The 21741-nt window shown below is 39.3% G+C and overlaps 1 protein-coding gene across 1 annotated transcript in view; it reads left to right on the forward strand.

Moving 5' to 3' along the window:
- The window catches only part of heatr5a (HEAT repeat containing 5a), a 46540-nt gene that overhangs the window by 21829 nt on the left and 2970 nt on the right, over positions 1–21741 (forward strand). The window contains exons 17-35 of the mRNA XM_079833256.1: positions 3430–3535; positions 3637–3827; positions 3898–4057; positions 4840–5029; positions 5121–5290; positions 5680–5706; positions 6755–6899; positions 8890–9069; positions 9459–9695; positions 9859–10037; positions 14009–14077; positions 14415–14594; positions 15548–15770; positions 17179–17418; positions 17654–17781; positions 19574–19721; positions 19798–20070; positions 20383–20607; positions 20713–20864. Of these exons, the coding sequence (XP_079689382.1) occupies positions 3430–3535; positions 3637–3827; positions 3898–4057; positions 4840–5029; positions 5121–5290; positions 5680–5706; positions 6755–6899; positions 8890–9069; positions 9459–9695; positions 9859–10037; positions 14009–14077; positions 14415–14594; positions 15548–15770; positions 17179–17418; positions 17654–17781; positions 19574–19721; positions 19798–20070; positions 20383–20607; positions 20713–20864 (3223 nt within the window). The remainder of the gene's footprint in view (positions 1–3429; positions 3536–3636; positions 3828–3897; positions 4058–4839; positions 5030–5120; positions 5291–5679; positions 5707–6754; positions 6900–8889; positions 9070–9458; positions 9696–9858; positions 10038–14008; positions 14078–14414; positions 14595–15547; positions 15771–17178; positions 17419–17653; positions 17782–19573; positions 19722–19797; positions 20071–20382; positions 20608–20712; positions 20865–21741) is intronic.

Consider the following 21741-nt stretch of genomic DNA (forward strand, 5'->3'; position numbering starts at 1 on the left):
AATTTACATCCAGACATCTGCATGTATTTGCATAATTGGGCGCTGTTCTGGCCGTGTGCAATGCATTATTAAACGCAGCAGTGGAGAGGAAATGATACTGATCATATGGGGCCATCGGTTCTCCTGCAATGCATCTTTCATCCCACTAGCAGCTTGTGTAGATTATGTATTCAAAATAAAATGGGGGGGGGGGGGGTTGTTTTCTTTACAAACAGAACAAAGACAACACATCTTTAGAATTGGGATGTTTACAGTTTTCCCTGAAGCTTGAAGTGTTCAATAGCATTTTTAGAGAACAACAGCCTTTGGCATTTAAGCTGTGAAATATAAACTGCTTATTTTCTCTAAATATTTTAATATAACTAATATTTTCAATTACAGTGGATAAATGTATGACTAAAATATTATATCATAGTATGATTTTATCATGGTAACAACTAGGGCTGTATATCACCAACAATGTCACGATACGAAACGCATCACCACGATACTAAAGTCACGATACGTTACATATCACGATATAGATCAATTTGGAATTTAAATTTATTTTAGTTTAGTAACAGTTAATATCTGTTTATTGCATAACCAGTGTTATAACAGTTGTGATAAGTGAAAAACTATTTTGTTTTTGTCATTAAAAAACTATGAGTCAAATGAAATAAATAAATAGTCACACATTTTTTGGAAAGGCTCGATTCAATATTGATTATTGGAAATATATCAGGTACACACATCTCTCAACTAATGCAGTAAACTATGGGAGTCAGTTGTAGCCTACTATAATATTGAAGGTAAAAATTAACTGATTTGTATACAAAACACTTAAAATTACACTCAGTGATGTTTTTTAAATAATAAAGTTATAATATTAACTTTACAAATTACATCATATTTCTACTTCATTTCGTTTTTGAAATATAAAAATTTAAATGGTGGCTGTTGTTGTGAACTCTTCATCTTCTGAGTTTCCTACACTTTATCTGTTGTGAACTCTATCCGGGTCACAGGGCACCATCTGTTGTGAACTTTTATCTTCTAAAGTGTAGGAAACTCAGAAGATGAAGACCAGGAGACTTCGGGATCAAACAGATGTTATTCTTTTAATGAGAACTCTCTGTGCTGCAGGTCGTCCGAAAACAGTCTGACTCAAACAGCATACCTGATAGGTTATATACATTCCAAAGGGGGAGGCATTTAAATTGAGGTTGAACAAAGCATGTAAATTAAATATACAGGTTTTGGGAAAACCCGCCCAGACAGAGTATCACCAATCCTATTCCTAATCAGCATAACTATTCAAACGCATAGAGGCAACGACGGTGAGAGTCTGAAAACAGGTCCGACAGGAATCTCCTGCTGGAAACTCAACAATCTTCCTTTATACCTCAAATGCTCACTGTAAAACAGGCCCAGCAGGAATCTCCTGCTGGAAAAACCCCAGAATTATTATCTATACCTTAAATGCTAAATACAATGTACTTTCTTAAATTTGTAATCTTACACTGTCATAAAAACTTGCCAGATTAATTCAAATATGCATGAAATATTGAAAAAAAAACATTAAAAATGATAATGAATATGTAATATGGTGCATATATTTATCAAAATGCTCCTCTCTAGAGTAAATTTTTCTAGCTGACTAGCAAGTTTATGGACACGGGATATGGTTTTTCTGAGGTAAATGTGACATTGTTTACAAGTTGTTTTACTGGCGTCTTTCCGCGTTTTCAACACTGATTGAGCGATTCCATGAGAATTGTTTTTAACAGACTTCCATTTGCTCATTCATGTTTATTTTGCGCTGTATTAAGGTGGAGGAGAAGATCAGTTCACATGCGCTGCCGCCTCTCTCGAGCGATCTCATGCCACAGCGCCAAAACGGTATTAATGTTTTTAGATTTTGTAATAAAATGGACGTAATTTGAAATCTCAGACTTTTTCATATCAGTATTAACAAAGCACAAAGACTATTTCGATTTAAAGGATGGGAGGCGCGCTGCAAGGTTCCTTTCATTCTTCAGCTGCAAACAGGATGACTAATACTATTCTTTTAATTTAAGAATAGATATCGGTTCGTAAAAATATTTTTTACCCAGCCCTAAATTATAGTGGCAATTATAGTGACACTGAAGCGTGTCAACAACACTCAATGACTAAACAAAACATATTCCATAAAAGTAAAAACTGTATCATCTTAAAATCCTCTTATCCATTTTGAATGTCTTGCACTGCTCCTCGCGTTGTTAGAATTGGCACCACTTGACATCACGTGATAATTGGTTACATTCAAAAGCGCACAGTATCCATACGGCAGCTGCTGTATCGATACGCGCATCGTCAGGAGTTGATGACGATGTATCGTTGTATCGATATTCTGAGCACAGCCCTAGTAACAACATCAGTCTCACAACTTCACAATATTATTTTGATAGATTTTCAGTGAAAAAAAAAAAAGGTTTATATTTTATAAACCACGTGGTATTCTTTTTCGAGGTTAAAGGTGAACTATGTAAGATTTTTGCAGTAAAATATCCAAAAACCACTAGGCCAGTGTTATATATTTTGTTCAGTTGAGTACTTAGAATATTCCAAATCTTTCCAACTATTTGTATATCGTGAGAAATTGCTATTTTAACCAAGGAACCGGGACGTGTGAGCTATGCGTTTGAGGGAGTCGCCTGTCGATTGCGTCATATCTGCGTTACCCTCGGTTTTTAGAAGAAACGCTGTACTCTCACTGCAGTGTGAACAAGTGTCATAGCAGCCGCCGAGCGAATGTCATAACTTCCTTTTCAACACACTCAGATATATCTAATACGATAAACAGAGTTGCGTTACCTCATGACTGGAAAAGAGGAAGTCAATCGCTCCTGCGGCCTTGCTCAGCTCCACAACACTTGGTCCTGCTCTGCTTCATACTACAGTAATGTTAATAATCGCATCCATGAACATGATTTCTGCCCGAGTCCTATCCTGACTCTTTTCCACCGGCTGTGAGGTGAAGACCACATGTCCCAAGATTCTGTGCTCAAACGTGGCGTCATCAAACTACGCCTTTGTTTTGAACAGGCGACCTCTAGTGGACGGAAAAGTTACATAGTGTAGCTTTAATCACGTCTATTAAGTACTTAACTCACTTGATTATTTAAAAAAGGCATTGCCTTATGGTTTGTAAAATATAAATGAATTTTTATTTTCACGTCATTATATTAGTTCTATTCGTTTTTTTAATAGGATAATTAGTAGTTTTTAAAGTTTAATTTTACATTTGCTGTCTTCACTTAAATGATAAATATTAAATATGTTGGCCCTTATCAAATTTGTGATATTGGCTGACAACCGATATGGTACACACGTCATGCATCTCTTGCGAAAACAAGGTATTACAGTAGCCACACAGTACAATATTTGCTGCATTTCCTGTCTCAGGGCTCAGATCCTGGAGCAGTTCTGTGAGTTTGTGCGACAACTTAAAGGAGCCCGGCAACAGACGGTTCAAATCCATGTAGCTGCTGCTTTTTGCTGCACTTTGAAGGTAAGAAGCTTTTTAAAGACTATCAATTTAAAACCTGTGCATTCACACCATAGAAAGCAGCTTTGTTTTTCTCTCCCCCTCCTTCCTTTTTTGCTATGTAGTGTTTGGCATCAAGTCGGAGGGAATTGGGGCCAGAAGAGGTCCAAAGACCAGCACTGTCTCTCCTACTGGGAGCGCTAGAGGGCTCCAATCCTTTGTTGCGCTGCATGGCTGCGGAGGGTTTAGCCAGGCTGGTGCAAGTTCTTAATGACCCCAGCTTCACCATTTCCATCACTCTCATGAGCTTTGACAAGTGAGTTTATGCCAAGATCATTGTAAAAAGAAAAAAAAATGTAGATTTAACTATCTGAAATGTTTTTCAGATTGAAGACCGCAAGGGATGCCATCACACGCACAGGTCATGCTTTGGCCCTTGGGGCTGTGTACCGTTACCTGAGTGGGATTAGTTCCCCTCAATACATCAGTGCCTGCGTTGGGGTCCTCTTCACCCTGTCCCAAGACAGCACCTCACCTGAAGTGCAGGTACACATGCCACCTGACCTGTATACTCCGTTTATAAATATTGGAAAATCTAATCAGGACTCCGATGGTGTGCTTTGTTATTAAAGGAACATGACACTTTTTTTGAAAATAGGCTCATTTTCCATCTCCCCTAGAGTTAAACAGTTGAGTTTTACCGTTTTCGAATCCATTCAGCCGATCTCCGGGTCTGGCGGTTGCACTTTTAGCATAGCTTAGCATAGATCATTGAATCTGGTTAGACCGTTAGCATCTCGCTGAAAAAACTCAGTGCCTGAAAATAGGCTAACTTCCATCAACATAACCAATGTGATAACCTGCTCACACAGAGAGTGCTGGGGACTTTTTTCAGGCGCTGTGTAATATCATTGCGCCGCTGCACTCATGGGACGGCTCACAGCTCTTGATTATTATGCAGGAATGAGAGAATAGTTCCTGCCATATCGGCCTAGAAAATCAAAACTTCTCATTTTCCGTCGGTCTTAGTACACGATGTGACTACAGAAAGGTCACGTTTTAAATAGGAAAAATAACGAAACTCTTTGGCCATTTTTAAATGAGATGCTAACGGTCTAATCAGATTCAATGATCTATGCTAAGCTATGCTAAAAGTGCTACCGCCAGATACAGAGATCGGCTGAATGGATTTGAAAACGGTAAAACTCAACTGTTCAACTCTAGGGGAGACGGAAAATGTCCCTATTTTCAAACAAAGTGGCATGTTCCTTTAAGAGGGTTGTCAGGAAGTTCATTCATTGATCTTTCAGTGAATTATATGTGTGCAGATGTGGGCTCTCCACGCTCTGTCCATGGTGGTGGATCTAGCAGGGCCTCTGTACCACAGTCATCTAGAGGCCAGCTTCACTCTGGTGCTACGATTGCTCCTCTCAACTCCACACACACACGTGGAGGTGCAACAAAGCCTGGGTCACTGCCTTAACGCCCTCATCACCTCCATGGGGCCGGATCTGCAAGGTGCGCTTGCTTATTTTCCCATAAACACTTAGTCGTTATGCAGGTTCGACCTTTACAGACTCTTTGGTTATTTAATGTAAACTGTCCCCAGGTGAGGGTGCAGGTGTGTGTGCGGTGAGGACCTTGTGTTTGGTGGGCTGTGCTGTGATGCAGGACAGTCAGGACTGTCTGGTCCAGGCTCAAGCCATCTCCTGCCTCCAGCAGCTTCACATGTTTGCGCCACGCTTCGTCAATCTGGCCAGCCTGGTGCCCAGCCTCTGCGTACGTGATCAATGCACTTTACACACACATTCATACTGAACAACTGACATCTGACTGCTTTCAGATTCAAGTAGGTTTCAAGGTGGAATAGACATTTTAATTCAAGATTAGGAAAAATATATTTTATGAAGATAACAATGAATTATGCACACAACCAAGGACATAGTCATATTTTTGTTTCATGTTGTCATATTTATTTATTACATTGTTTATCTAGGGTTAAAGTACAAGGAAAACTAATAGAAGTTTGAGAAGTTTCCATTCTTCACATTCATTTATTTTATATTACATAGAATAAAAAATGAATGTCATTGAAATAGAGGGGAGTGTACACAGGCCTGTGTTTCCTCATCTGTAGTGACAGTACTGTTTTCTGTTCCCTCGCACAGGAGATCTTATTGGATTATTCTGTGTTGGTAGGTTTTGTCTAGCTCTTTGCTGTCGGGCCACTTTATGCTCGTTCCTTTGTTTGCACCTCATATTCCTTTACTTGTGTCTTTCCCTATAATTATGCTCTGTTGTCCTCCTCTCATTTCCCAGTGTGAAACTAACTCAAGCAAGATCTGGTTTTGAGCATGAACAGACAGTGTCACTGCCTCTAACTGCATGGTTAATGCCAAGGATTAGATTTGCTTGGCTTGGTCCTTTCTGTAAAGGCTTCTAACACTGACCACCCACAAAGTGCACATGACATTCACATCCAGAGCTGTGGCCTTATGCCAATTCAAAGCTATTAGCTTTATTACTGTGAGAGCTTCAGTCCATCTCTCTCTCTCTCTCTCTCTCTCTCTCTCTCTCTCTCTCTCTCTCTCTCTCTCTCTCTCTCTCTCTCTCTCTCTCTCTCTCTCTCTCTCTCTCTCTCTCTCTCTCTCTCTCTCTCTCTCTCTCTCTCTCTCTCTCTCTCTCTCTCTCTCTCTCTCTCTCTCTCTCTCTCTCTCCCTCTCCCTCCCTCCCCCCTTCACACAGCCACATACGCTTTTGGACAATATTAGACTGTAATTGAGAAAAACATGCTTCGTTCTACATGCTCTATTTTTAGATGGTTTGATGTATGGTCCTATTCTTCGCAAACAGCTCACTTGTCACATCATTTAAAGCTCAAAACAAGCCTTGACAGTAGCCCTGCTGTCCCTTTCTCCTCTCCCTCTGGCCTTCTCTACACTAAAACAGCATTTCTGTGGGATCATTTTGACACAACGGGACTAACTTTGACGTAGCAGCAGCTGTCTGCTGAAGTGTTTTTTGCACCTTTGTCTGGATTATGTTGAGCAAAATGTGATGAAGTGCTCATCACATATAAAGTGTTCTCTATTTATATCTATGCATCTCATAGAGGTGTGCCATATGACCAAATGATTTTAACCGTTAAAACTAGTGATCATTAGTATGACCATACTAATATAAGTTCTTGATAATGATAAGATCTTGTGTTATACCTCATGCATGTCTTTTGTGCGTGTACAGATAAACCTGTGCAGCTCGTACCTGTCTCTGAGACGGGCGGTTGTGGCCTGCCTGAGGCAGTTGGCTCAGAGGGAGGCAGTGGAGGTATCGGAGCATGCAGTTGCTCTGGTTAAAGAGCTGCCACGCAGAGACAACTCACAACTGGGTGAGTCAGCATCGCCCTCTCTGCACAACATAGTTTCATCTCAGCACATCTCTGCTGTTTATTTTACTGCACTCTGCATTTGGGGAGTTTGACTGCAGAGAGCCATACATTAGTTTTGGGGCCTGGAATTTTGTCTTGATCCTTGAATATAATTGTGCTTTGATCATCTGAATACCATTCAAAATGTTGTACCATGGTGTCAGTAAGATTTTTTTTATAGAAATGTATGCTTTTATTCAACAAGGATGCATTCATTTGATGAAGAATAGCAGTAAAGACATTTGTAACGTTGTTAAAGATTTATATTTAAAATAAATGCTGTTCTTTTAAACTTTGCATTTATTAAAGGGTTAGTTCAACCAAAAATGAAAATTCTGTCATTAATTACTCACCCTAATGTCGATTCAAACCCGTAAGACCTTTGTTCATCTTCAGAACATAAATGAAGATATTTTTGATAAAATCCGAGAGCTCTCTGATCCCTCCATAGACCGCAATTTAATTACCACTTTCAAGACCCAGAAACGTAGTAAGGACATCGTTAAAATAGTCCATGTGTCTCCAGTGGTTCAACCTTAATGTTATAAAGCGACGAGAATACTTTTTGTGCGCAAAAAACAAACAAAAATAACAACTTCATTCAACTATTTCTTCATGTCTGCTTCCGTCTCATACGCTGTTGACATAATAAATACAGTGCAGCACTTCCGGGTTCTACGTCAGAAAGTCTACTCTTCATGTGAGCACCACGACACATACTTGTGATGTTGACTACATCAGCAGCGTAGGAGACTGACACCGCAAGGATGCTGTAAAAAAAAAAAATCACATAAGTATTCACAGCCTTTGCCATGCCACTCAAAATTGAGCTCAACTTGATTGGACCCACCTATGGAAAATTCAGTTGATAGGACATGATTTGGAAAGGCACACATCTGTCTATATAAGGTCCACAGTTAACAGTGCATGAGCACAAACCAAGCCATGAAGTCCAAGGAATTGTCTCTAGACCTCCCAAACAGGATTGTGTCGAGGCACAGATCTGGGGAAGGGTACAGAAAAATCTCTGCAGCCTTGAAGGTCCCAATGAGCACAGTGACCTCCATCATCTGTAAATTAGCAGAAGTTTGGAACCACCAGGACTCCTCCTAGAACTGGCCACCTGGCCAAACTGAGCGGGGGAGAAAGGCCTTAGTCAGGGAGATGACCAAGAACCCAATGGTCACTCTGACAGAGCTCCAGCGTTTCTCTGTGGAGAGAGGAGAACCTTCCAAAAGAACAACCATATCTGCATACCATACAACCCCATAAAGCTTGGTGGTGGCAGCATCATGCTGTGGGGATGTTTTTCAGAATTTTGAAGAAAATAATTTAATCCATTTTGCAATAAGGCTGTAACATAAAAAATGTGTAAAAAGTGAAGCGCTGTGAATACTTTCTGGATGCACTGTATACATTGAATGTAAATGTATGTCCCTGTTAATTCTCCAGGGCAAATAAGCATTACATAAAAAGAGAGACCAAATACAATTCTATTTTGTATTTTACACTAACTGTGTAATGTTCTTTTTATTAAAACCAAGTAAAAATTTCATCAAGTTTGTGTTTTTACACCAAAATGATAACTAAAGGGAGTAACAATTTAAACAATATATATTATATATTGCTTTTCAATAGCCAACTTATTTTCAGAAGTCATCAAGCTCGGTACACTCTGTCACAGACATGAAGATGTACCTTTAATTTTACCAAGGGGGTTGCTCACTAAAAACACCCACAGTCATCATGTTTTCAGGCAATTTCAAGTTTGATTTTTATGTGACAAAGTGGTGATTTATTCTCATTCAGTTTTTTTTTTTTTTTGAGGAGACACTGCCTCCCTTGCCTCCTCTGAGGAAATGCCACACACATTTTTAAAGCAAAACATAATTTGTTAAATGATATGTTGTAAGGTGGGCTGTATATGAAATTATTATTGTCTGTCCTGCAGATGTCACTATTAAGGAGGTGGGATTGGAGGGAGCTTTGTTCAGTCTGCTGGACAGGGAATCTGACCCACAACTATGCCAGGACATCCAGGAGACGCTAGTCCACATGATGAGCTCGGCTGCAGAGAGTAACCTGGCCCACTGGCTGAAACTCTGCAAAGATGTACTCTCTGCCTCTGCAGGTGGGCTGCGATCTCGGCTCCAAGAATATGATGAGAATAAGATTGATATGTTTAATCTCTGGACTCTTTATGTCCTGTATCTTGAGTTAAAGTTGTTTGGCCTGTTCTTGGTGTAAATAATGTAAATTGCAGATGAAATTATACACCAAAACAATTCAAATCAAGTGCGATATGAATTTGCTTTAGTCTCCTAGAAAAGTGCACTTACAGTATGTGAACAAAAGCAAAATGCACTTTCGTTATTAAATCTTTTTAATGCAAAATACAACCAACCTGACAGTTGAAATGGCCTTGAGATTGGATTAAAGGTTTGTGCACTTAGTGTACAATTCCCTTTGTTTTTGTTAGTTTTAAAAAGATGTAGTTTTTCATGGTCTTATCCTCCTTAGACTCCACTGCAGCTGCCTCTGTAGAAACCCAGCAGGAGGAGGATGGAGATCGATATGACGACTCCTCTGCATTCCACGCAAAGTCTGAGTCCAGCGGCCCCTTCAATAACCTGCGCTGGTCCACTCGTGTATTTTCCATGGAGTGTGTGTGTCGTATAATAGCACAGTGTGAGAATGGAGACCATGCTCACTTCAACATGGCACTCGCTCAAGAGCAACGTTTACATGAGTCAACAGGTTAGTCGCTAGAATTACTTTAGTGTATTTGCTGTAACTCTGTATACTGTGATGTTTTTCTTGATGTGTTCAGTGAATTAACTGGATGTTAGTGCCACCTTCTGGGGTGATTTTATATACTTTTGTTAATTCTGTTATTATATGCACCCCTTCTGTCTCGCAGATTTCCTAGTTCTCCACTTGGCGGACCTCATTCGCATGGCTTTCATGGCAGCCACAGACCACAGCGATCAGCTTCGACTGGCTGGTTTGCAAACACTGCTGGTCATTATCCGTAAATTCTCCAATGTGCCAGAGCCTGAGTTTCCTGGGCATGTCATTCTGGAACAATATCAAGCCAATGTGAGCACTAACTTAGTACTATATAGCCTCAGTCTTAAAATCAACTTTGAATACTATTATATGCTCAGAAAGGTGTTGAAAGAAAGACTTTGCTTTTATGAACTTTAATGGACAGTAATGAACTTTGATTGGCAGCTTAATTAAATATCAGTCATATAAAACATTTAAAAAATGTATGCTTATGTATATTAGGTATTTATATTTAAGTGTGCACCTTACATACCTTAATATATAGCTTACATACCTTATATATATATTTATTAGTGCTGGGAATCGAATCAACAATTTTTTTTTTTACCATTTTGATATTTTAATAATTTCAGTTACTCTCCGAATTAATGTAGAAACAATTTAAAGACAGCATATTTTAAATATGTGTTGTAATGGCATCTTTTTATGAATGACGGCCAATATCACTGATACTAATGTCTCTATGAAACATTAATGACATAACATTACAGTATAAATGAATGCTACCAATTTCAACATTTATTAGGCTTTAAAAAACAACAACTTTTAATTTAATTGAACTTAAAACAATCTTTAAATAAACCCATTATAATAAATGTTATAGTTACCTGTGACCTTCCCTGTTAGACATATACAGAAATGTAATAGTTATCAAACACCTTTTTTAACTGCATAAATAATAAATGAAATATAGATTAATCATCTTTTCTCTGTTACCTTTGTTCTTTAATGAACATTAATGACAGACGTCATCATCAGTGCTGCTGTCACTTTAAGATCGGCCGCTGCCGAACATGACACGGATCTGAAGCGCCGTCACGCACATCTAATTTTCTCACGTTCATTTAAGTCGCTATTTAACTCATTTAAGACTCCTATAATGAGAATACTCGACAAAACTGGCATTTTGGCTACATTCTCTGTGTTGTTATTGTTTGTTCAAGAGTGAAAGAAAACTCAATGTGTGCACGAGACTGGCGCAGCTAGGGATCTGATTGAGACACAGCCACACAGACAGTACATTGGCATAGAGCGTGTTCTCTTCTGTCTTGTCGCGCTTAGATGGTTTAAAAGCATTTATATGAATAAGAGCGTGATCATATAACGCAGGGGTCTCCAAACTCGGTCCTAGAGGGCCACTGTCCTGAAAAGTTTAGCTCCAATCCCAAATAAACACACCTGAACCAGCTAATCAGTGTCTTACAAGGCCCTAGTTAGACACTCATTAGCTGGTTCAGGTGTGTTTATTTGGGGTTGGAGGTAAACTCTGCAGGACAGTGGCCCTCCAGGACTGAGTTTGGAGACCCCTGATAAAACGTAACACAGGCAAACATGTATATAAAAACGAATGCTGCGTTAATTGCGTTAAATATTTGTTATGCATTAAAATGAAAAAATTAATCGCCTGCGTTAACGCGTTAATTCGCCCAGCACTAATATATATCAGACCAGTCACACCAGCGAAGAAAATTATTAAAAAAAGTATGTGTAATAGAATTAAATTATTATTATTATCATTATCTTTTTATTAAATTTAGTTTATTCATGGCTCATTTAAGTTATGCCTTTTCAGTTTCAGGTTTGTGGCCAAGTGTTTTGAAAACTTTTGCCTTTTGCATCACTAGTTGTTTATACATTTTGAAGACTGCCTGCTAGACTACAGGATGCTTGGTCATTGGAAATGTATGTTTGGAGTTGTACAGTAAAGCTCTCAGCTGTTATTCTTAGGAACCCCCCCCCCCCAAGAAGTACCTGAGCTTGTTCATCAGTCTCATGTTACTAAGTGCATGTGCACGCATGTGAGGGCCCGTATCACTTACACTAAATTAGGTTATCTGTGGGCTTAGCGGGAGGCCCTAGTTTCAAACAGTGACGTGAAGCAAATTCAGTACCATTTAATAAGCTTACTCGGGTTGTTGGACATCAAGTCCGTAAATTTTATATACTTTTTCTTATTATTAACAATGTAGCAATTGTTGTGCTGCTTAATATTTTCATGAAAACAATGATATTTTTTTCTTTAAAGAGTTTTAAAAAAAGAGAACAGCAATTATTGGAATTAGCAGTTATTTTTATACTTTTTTGACAAATTTAATGCATCTATGCTTGATTAAAAGTATTAATTTTCTTTTTTATGTATTGAACCCAAACAGAGTGGATAATATTTTTAAAAATAAATTTGTATTGATGCAGTGTGTGAATTTTAGCGGCGAGGTTGTGAATTGCAATCAGACACTGCTCACCCTTCCCTTACGAAGCACATAGAGAAGCTACGGGGGCCAAATGTCATCGCCGGAGAGAGCAGAGAGTGACTAGCACTCTGTAGAGAAGTTTGTTCGTTTAGGGCTACTGTAGAAACATGTCAGCGCAAAATGCCGATTTCACTGTAAGGGGATCCGCGATGTGTGTATGTAGATAGAAAAGGCTCATTCTAAGGTAATAAAAGCATAAGTTTATCATGTAAGGTCTTTATACACCCCTGTAAACATAGTTATGTATATTATACTGCATTTCTGTCAATCCTCATACATCCACTGCACCTTTAAGTAAAAGTTTTGGAAACTTTTTATTATCTTTGACAGTTTTCCATCAAAACTATGAAATAACACAAATAGAGGTCTGGGGATTAAACACATCTATACACTCACCTAAAGGATTATTAGGAACACCATACGAATACTGTGTTTGACCCCCTTTTGCCTTCAGAACTGCCTTAATTCTACGTGGCATTGATTCAACAAGGTGCTGAAAGCATTCTTTAGAAATGTTGTTGGCCCATATTGATAGGATAGCATCTTGCAGTTGATGGAGATTTGTGGGATGCACATCCAGGGCACGAAGCTCCCGTTCCACCACATCCCAAAGATGCTCTATTGGGTTGAGATCTGGTGACTGTGGGGGCCATTTTAGTACAGTGAACTCATTGTCATGTTCAAGAAACCAATTTGAAATGATTCGAGCTTTGTGACATGGTGCATTATCCTGCTGGAAGTAGCCATCAGAGGATGGGTACATGGTGGTCATAAAGGGATGGACATGGTCAGAAACAATGCTCAGGTAGGCCGTGGCATTTAAACGATGCCCAATTGGCACTAAGGGGCCTAAAGTGTGCCAAGAAAACATCCCCCACACCATTACACCACCACCACCAGCCTGCACAGTGGTGATAAGGCATGATGGATCCATGTTCTCATTCTGTTTACGCCAAATTCTGACTCTACCATCTGAATGTCTCAACAGAAATCGAAACTCATCAGACCAGGCAACATTTTTCCAGTCTTCAACTGTCCAATTTTGGTGAGCTCGTGCAAATTATAGCCTCTATTTCTTATTTGTAGTGGAGATGAGTGGTACCCGGTGGGGTCTTCTGCTGTTGTAGCACATACGCCTCAAGGTTGTGCGTGTTGTGGCTTTACAAATGCTTTGCTGCATACCTCGGTAGTAACGCGTGGTTATTTCAGTCAAAGTTGCTCTTCTATCAGCTTGAATCAGTCGGCCCATTCTCCTCTGACCTCTAGCATCAACAAGGCATTTTCGCCCACAGGACTGCTGCACACTGGATGTTTTTCCCTTTTCACACCATTCTTTGTAAACCCTAGAAATGGTTGTGCGTGAAAATCCCAGTAACTGAGCAGATTGTGAAATACTCAGACCGGCCCGTCTGGCACCAACAACCATGCCACGCTCAAAATTGCTTAAATCACCTTTCTTTCCCATTCTGACATTCAGTTTGGAGCTCAGGAGATTGTCTTGACCAGGAACACACCCCTAAATGCATTGAAGCAACTGCCATGTGATTGGTTGATTAGATAATTGCATTAATGAGAAATTGAACAGGTGTTCCTAATAATCCTTTAGGTGAGTGTACATAGGCACAACTTATCTACAAAACTAATTCAAGCATAAACATTTAGATCAAAGGAACTTTAGGGTTTTGAGTAACCTCCCAAACTTTTGACTGTGTTGGTTTAATATGGACTCAACATTGTTTGGTGTTGTAGGTTGGAGCTGCGCTCAGACCTGCCTTCCATGTGGATGCCCCTCCGAATGTGACTGCCAAAGCCTGCCAGGTGTGCTGCTAAAAGAACATTATTATCTATAATGAAGCTCTCTTTTTCAGTTTTTCTTTGCTCTTACTGGCACACTTGTTGATTCAAATGCCATGTAACACATTTTTTTTTTCAAGTCTTAAGTAAAGAATGTTGTCATGGTCAAATCAAGCATCCTTTTGTTAATTTTGTAGTGTCAAAAGTTCCCCATAAAAAGTTTTTAACCTCTTGAACTTGCTTTTTCGAGTTCACATTGGTTCGCTTGACCTAATTTTCCTGAGTCTGGCGCTTCACTGCTGTTGCTGAAACCTGCTCCAGAAGTGTTGAGTTCTGACATGAACCTTTTGTTGCTGTTCAGGTTTGCAGTGCATGGATCGCCAGTGGGGTCATCAGTGACCTGCGGGACCTGAGAAGGGTACATCAGCTTCTGGCTTCCTCTCTCGCCAAAGTTCAGGTGGGGAGAGACGTTCCCAGTCAGCTCTATAACGAGAGCACCTTCACCATGGAGACACTGGCTGTGCTCAAAGCCTGGGCGGAGGTACTGAACACAATCTTAACAACTATTAAAGCAGTTGCACCTCTACGTCTAGCTATTATTTGACTCTAGGCATGGGCTGTATGACTGTACGAAAAGAGAGATTCTGCTACACTTTTTATTACTTGGTGTATCTGTGTGTATCTAGAAAACTATAATTCAGGGGTTGTTGCAAACTTGTCACCTTTTTGATCAAAAATGGGTTATTATTGTGATTAATCTAGATCCGATTACTTTTTGATGGGGTGGGTGGAAGACACAGTGAATGACATCGACAGCCTTCTGAAGTTACACATTCACGTGAGGTTGCTGTGCTGCCTGGTCACGCAACCTTTTCATTTGCATGCGTTTGTAAGCATTGCGGTGTAAATACAAGTCATCTTAAGCCTTCAGTTAATCGCAGTCAGCAGCGAAAGACAACTAATTGCTCCATTTGCGCGAGAGACTGTTTCTGACCACTGTCTGATAGACGCAGACACATCCGCTTCTCACAGAGCACGGATTTTTTTTGCCGCTTTATTGGACTTGAACGGTTAAATATACACACGTAGGTGTCCAAAATGTCCATCTTTGCAAGTACTCTCGTAAACACAGTCATTATGTCTAAAAGTCAAATAAACAAGTAACCTGAGAAAGAAAACAAGTGTTACAGACAATATAATGGACCCAGAGCCACAATGAAACCTGGGCAGCGCTTTCAAGCGACAGCTGTATAATTTTCCTAAAGACTGTCATTCATATTAATCAAACAACAAAAGAGAGAAAATCTCTTATTGCTCTTGACTTAATCCACTTTTGTAGCTTTAATCAGAGTAAATATATATTTCATTTACACAATGAAGACTATGCAGTGTTTTTATACAGAAACAGTATAAAAACAAAGGTCTCGTGTTTTTGTCACCGTTTGCACCCCTGATAATCTAACCTGTATCTGAGTAAATCTATGTGTCTCTAAGGTGTATATCACAGCAGTGCAGGGCTCCTGGCAGAGGGAGAGTCCGGTCAGCCATCTTCAGCAGCAGGGTGAGGAGGATGGGACTGCAGGTCCAGCAGGGGCTGGTTTGCTCAAACTGGTTCAGACTGATTTGGCAACCTTGAGCCGCCTGTGGCTGGCTGCCCTTCAGGACCATGCCCTGCTCACCCTTCCACCACAATACTCCAGTCAACTCCCCTCCACAGGTCACTACTCATGCTCTGATTCTCAATTACACACCTACCTGATGGAAAATAAGCAGATCTAGTCATTTACTTAAGTGTCCAAAATGTTGTGCTTCTAGTAGAACCAAAAAATAATGACTACATGAAAGCAGATTCACTCACCCTGTCTGCCATTGAGTAGCCAAGCAGGTAGTCCTGTCATATAACCAATGTTGCTGTGTCGGTCACTCAAACATTATTTAAAGTACCTCAGGAAATTGATTGATTTTCTTATAAAAAATGTTTCCTGTCACAATTTATTAATGTCACTACCGTTCAAACGTTTGCGGTTGGTACATTTTTTGAAAGTCCCTTATGTTCACCTAGGCTGCTTTTATTTGATCAAAAACTAAAAACATTAATATTGTGAAATATTCTTTATTAATTTAAAAGACCTGTTTTCTATTTTATGTTTTCTAATTATATTTTAAAATATAATCAATTCCTGGGATGGCAAAGATGAATTTTCATCAGCCATTACTCCAATCTTCAGTGTCACATGATCCTTTTAGTGCTCAGGAAACATTTCTTATTATTGTTGAAAACATTTGAAAACAAGTTGTTGATATTTTTGTGGAATTGTTTTATTTTATTCATTCAGGATTCTTTGAGGAATAGAACGTTCAAAAGAACAGCTTTTCATTTTGTACTCGTATAAATGTCTTTTAATGTCACTTTTTATCAATGTAATGCGTTCTTGCTGAGTAAAAAAATTTATGTTGGTGAGCTCAAACTTTTGAACGGTTGTCAAGTCACCTTTATTTATATAGCGCTTTTTACAATGCCGATTGTTTCAAAGCAGCTTCACAGTGTTAAACAAGAAAATAATGCAACAGAATTTGATTCGGCTGAACAGCCGCTCTGGAGAAAACGGTGATGTCATCAGCTCATTTCAATTATCATATAGTGACAATGCAGGCAGATCAGTAATTTAGTTGAAAATTTAGTGTCCCCCAACTGAGCAAGCCAAGCCAAAGGCGACAGTGGCAAGGAACCAAAACTCCATCAGGTGGCATAATGGAGAAAAATAAACCTTGGGAGAAACCAGGCTCAGTCGGGGTGCCAGTTCTCCTCTGGCCATCATGCCATGTCGGTGAGGCAATTATTAGATAGGAATATTCAAAAGATCGCAGTCATCACGCCGGAGATGGGTTTATTGAGAATGTCATGTCGATGAGGCAATTATTATATAGGAATATTCGAAAGAAGTGTTGTGTAATTTTTCTATTAATAATTCAGTGTACCGGTACTCAAAATAATCTGTAGATTATTTTATTACTATTGAAAAAATAACAGTTGTGGAGTGATTGTGATTGGATTAATTAATTTCTGTTATTATCTTGTTTACAGCTACTGTAAGTGAGTTCCAACATTCATCTTTTTTTTGCAGGTGGCTCGTTTTACACCGCAGAGACGGTGGAACAGGCCCGTCCACATTATTACAGTGCCTGGGCTACCATTCTCCATGCTACTGCACTCTGGCTCAACAGCACAGGATTCATCATGGTGGACGAGGGGCCCGCCAACCTCTCCAGGCCAGTCACACCCACCTCCATGGGCCAGTCCGCCTCTATGAGCACTGTCAAATCTCCAGAGGATGTCAGCACTGACCGCCTCCACCTCATCTTGGGTACAGAGCTCAGTTAATATTTCCTGTTTCATTAAGTGGATGTAGTTCTGTGTTTATAGGGCATCCATTGCCAGATTATAGTCATTCTGAGCATTTTGCTCTAGTCATCCGATATATGCTGATTACAAGGACCATGCTTGCGCTTATTTAGGATTTCACTTGATTCTGAAAGATTCAACATGTTTATTTTTAGTCTTGTTTAATGTTGTTCCATTTACTGAAATCTTCCCTTTAGGAATCAGCGTGGAGTTTTTGTGCTCTCCTCACTCTGGAGAACAATTAGAAACCATAAATTCATGTCTTCAGGCTCTGCAGGCCTTATTGGAGGTGCCTTGGCCCCGTTCCAAAGTGGGCAATGATCAGGTATTCTACAATTAAATATATATTAGGGGTGTAACGGTACACAGAAGTCACAGTTCATTACGTACCTCGGTTTTGGGGTCACGGTTCGATATGACTTCGGTACAACAGAAAAAAAGCATAAAATCCCCAATGCTAGGTTTCTTTTCATTTATTTTTAGTAGACAGTAGAGCAAATTACAGTTTGTTCCACCTTGTGGCATTTAGTCCCCCCTGGTACAGTACAGCCTCCTTTAGTGTATTAAGCACCAAGCAGTTAACAGAATGACCTCTCTTGCATAGGTCATGTTTTTTTGAAGGGCTGATGAAAACAAGTTACTTGTTGACAATCAGCTACAAAACTGAAAAGTCTTGTTATACAAGAACAACTTTATTCGTTTTTGCACTGCTGTAGTCTTTTTCTGCCTAGCTCCGGTGATTGGCACATCTGGATGGTGACGTCTGCCAACTACCCCCCTCATTATAACAGCGGAAACAACTTAAAATATTCTTTATTTTATGGTCATACAGATGTAAGTCATTCGAAACTGAAAGTGACTTTTTTATATTTGTACAATCACAATAAAAACAAAACATTGTGCTTTTGTAAAATAAAGAAAACAAACAGGATACCACTTTTTGCCATCCCAGTTTCTTTACCATGAAGTTAGTGGAGCACGTCCCAGAAATGAATTGAAACTCAGCGTGCCGTATAGGCTACTAACAAGCTCTTGTGTGTGTGCCATCTTGTTTTGGGTTGGTGTGTAGATCGGCTCTTCTTCTTCTGTTGTTTTACCTTTTGTGGCGGTTAGCAAGCAGCGTTGCATTATTGCGCAGGCCCCCTTCTGGATTAGAGTGTGAATCGCCTGTGACTGACAGACTCTTTTTTTGACTGTATACACTGAACCGTGATGTCCATACCATGACAGCTTTTTCCGCAATATTTAGGTTTTTTTTTGCACTCTCAGATTCCAGATTTTCAAATAGTTGTCCTATCCTAACAAACCATACATCAATGGAAAGCGTATTAATTCAGCTTTCAGATGATGTATAAATCTCAATTTCAAAAAACCCTTATTTGTTGTTTTACTTGTTTTATTAATCTATTCATTAAAGAACCCTGAAAAAAATTATCACGGATCATTTATCACATGAAGGATCATTTGACACTGAAGACTGAAGTAGTGATGGCTGAAAATGCAGCTTTTCCATCACAGGAAAAGATTGCTTTTTAAATGTTCATAATATTATTGTTTTTACTTTATTTTATATAAATACCACCTTGGCAAGCAAATTTTATGTTTTTCCATTTTGCACAATATGAGACAGGATGCACTTGTTTCTTCTTTGTGTTTAGTATTGCTTCATGTCCTTGTATCAATATTTGTATTTATATAATTCCATATCAATTAACGAAGGAGTTTGCATATTTGTCTAAATACGTTGGGCTGGCATTTCTCAGTCTGGTTAGAGACACTTCAATGAGACTGGTGGCTGGACTGAAGTGAACTGCACAATTTTATATTGCAAAAAAAGTTGCCTTAAATTAAGTACAATTAACTTGGATGGTTAAGTTATTTCAACTTAAATTACATTAAACTGACTTTAACAAATTAGTTGAGTCTTATATAACTTATAAAAAATGTATAAACTTATTTTGATGAGTTAAAAAAATTTAAAAACTAATAATTTTTATCAGTGTGTGATACATTGGGATTTGCAGTTTGTCTTTCCGTGATGTTCATGTCTGGTATATTTTTGTCTTTGTTGTTTGTCACTCTGTGCCCTGATGAGTCTTATGGTGTTCTCTCTATAGGCTTTGAGTGTGGAGCTGCTCAGCGTTCTGCATAGGCTCATAGTCACTCGGGAATCTCCCAGCATTCAGCTGGCTGTGCTGGAACTGGTGCACCAGATCGTTTGTGCTGCTCAGGAGCATGTCAAAGAGAAACGCCACAGTGCGGAGGGTGAGTCTAAAAACAAAAAAAGTCTGTGGTTTGAAATGACCCTCTGAATTCATCTTTCTTTACTGCATTTGTTCAGTCGATGATGGTGCAGCAGAGAAGGAAACTGTTCCTGAGTTTGGTGAGGGGCGGGACACTGGCGGCCTGGTGCCAGGACAGTCTCTTGTGTTTGGAGCACTGGAACTGTGTCTCTGCACGCTTGTGAGGAAGCTTCCGCAGCTCAGCCCTAAGCTGGCTGGCAGCCCCACGGGGCGGGGAGGACAGACCTGCTCTCTCAGCAACACTGACTGTAGACTCGTCACATCTGCTCTGGCCATCCTCTCAGAACTGCCCTCCATCTGTTCACCACAGGGTAAGAGATCCAGGGAATTACTGCGGCCATAAGAGCTTTCAGATTATTAGAAAAACATTCTCCTGCCCACTTCATTTTAGTCTACTTTTCATTTTGTTTATTCATTTTAGTATTCCCATTTTTTTATTGCTCCATTAAAAGGTCACAAAAAATGAAATACTTTTTTTTTTTTAAGTCACCATCCTTTATTCTCTCTCCATTAAACATTTGGACATGCTTTAAAATGAAATGTGTCAAGCTAGTTCCACAGAAATTAGATTTGATTCCATAAATGATAAAAGATCTGACATTAGTTTTTCCTTCCCTCTGCAGGCAGTGTGTCAGTTCTGCCCACAGTGCTCTATCTGCTGCTAGGGGTGTTGAGAGAGGCGGTGAAGGGCTCTGTTGGTGCTGAGAGTGGACAGCTGGTACCAGGCATCCTACAGGCCTTGCGCACTGTTCTCACCTCTCCCATGAGCAGAGCTGAGAAGAGTCGTGGGGCCTGGACTGAACTGCTGCAAAGTGCACTGCACACACTCTTGGAGTCTTGGAGTACAGGTAATTCTCTCTCTCTCATCCACCACACCCTGTCATTGCATGTTTTAAGCATCTGAGAAATAATTTGAGGAACATTCTTAGATTTTCATGGATTGTTTTGGACAGATAAAACAGAGCCTGGAGTAGATGAGGTTACCATGTTGACATCCCTCACCATCTTCCTGCTGTACGCCAGTGCTGAGGTGACCGCTGTGGAGCCACTGCAGGCACATTGCATCCAGACATTCAGAGCCAGTCTGGAGTCTAAGGACCCCATGGTGAGTGAAAAGGGCTGATTAGAAAGCTTATTCAGTATAGCTAAACATCAACCTTTTTGGGGGGGGAAAGGGATGAATACTTACACTCACCAAGGATGCATTAAATTGATCAAAAGTGACTGTAAAGACTTTTCGGTTCTTACTAAATATTTCTGTTTTAAATGCTGTTCTTTTGAACTTTCTATTCATCAACCCTGACATTTTTTTTCCATAAGGTTTCTACAAAAATTTCAAGCAGCATGTCTGTTTTCAGCATTGATGATGATAATAATAAGAAATATTTTAATATACTCAGCATATGTGACCCTGGACCACAAAACCAGTCATGAAAATTGAATCAATAAGTTTTCCATTGATTTATGGTTTGTTAGGATGGGACAATATTTGGCCAGGATGCAACTATTTGAAAATCTGGAATCTGAGGGTGCAAAAAAAATCTAAATATTTAGAAAACTGCCTTTAAAGTTGTCCAAATAAAGTCCTTAGCAATGCATATTACTACTTATAATACATTTTTGATATATTTATGTGCTAGGAAATTTACAAAATATCTTCATGGAACATGATCTTTACTGTATTGTTGGGTATTGCCACAAATATACCCGTGCAACTTATGACTGGTTTTGTGGTCCAGGGTCACATATTAGAATGATTTCTGAAGGATCATGTGACAGTGACTGGAGTAATGACTGCTGAAAATTCAGCTTTGAAATCACACAAATAAATAACATTTTAAAATATAAATTTTAATTAAGATTTAAACTGTAATAATATTTCACAATATTAGCGTTTTCACTGTATTTTGAAATGTATGTTTTAATAAATGCAGCCTTGGTGAGCAGAAGAGACTTGAAAAACTTGATTAAATATGTATATA

Source organism: Gobio gobio (genome assembly GCF_949357685.1).
Source record: "Gobio gobio genome assembly, chromosome: 13".
Classification (NCBI taxonomy): Eukaryota; Metazoa; Chordata; class Actinopteri; order Cypriniformes; family Gobionidae; genus Gobio; species Gobio gobio.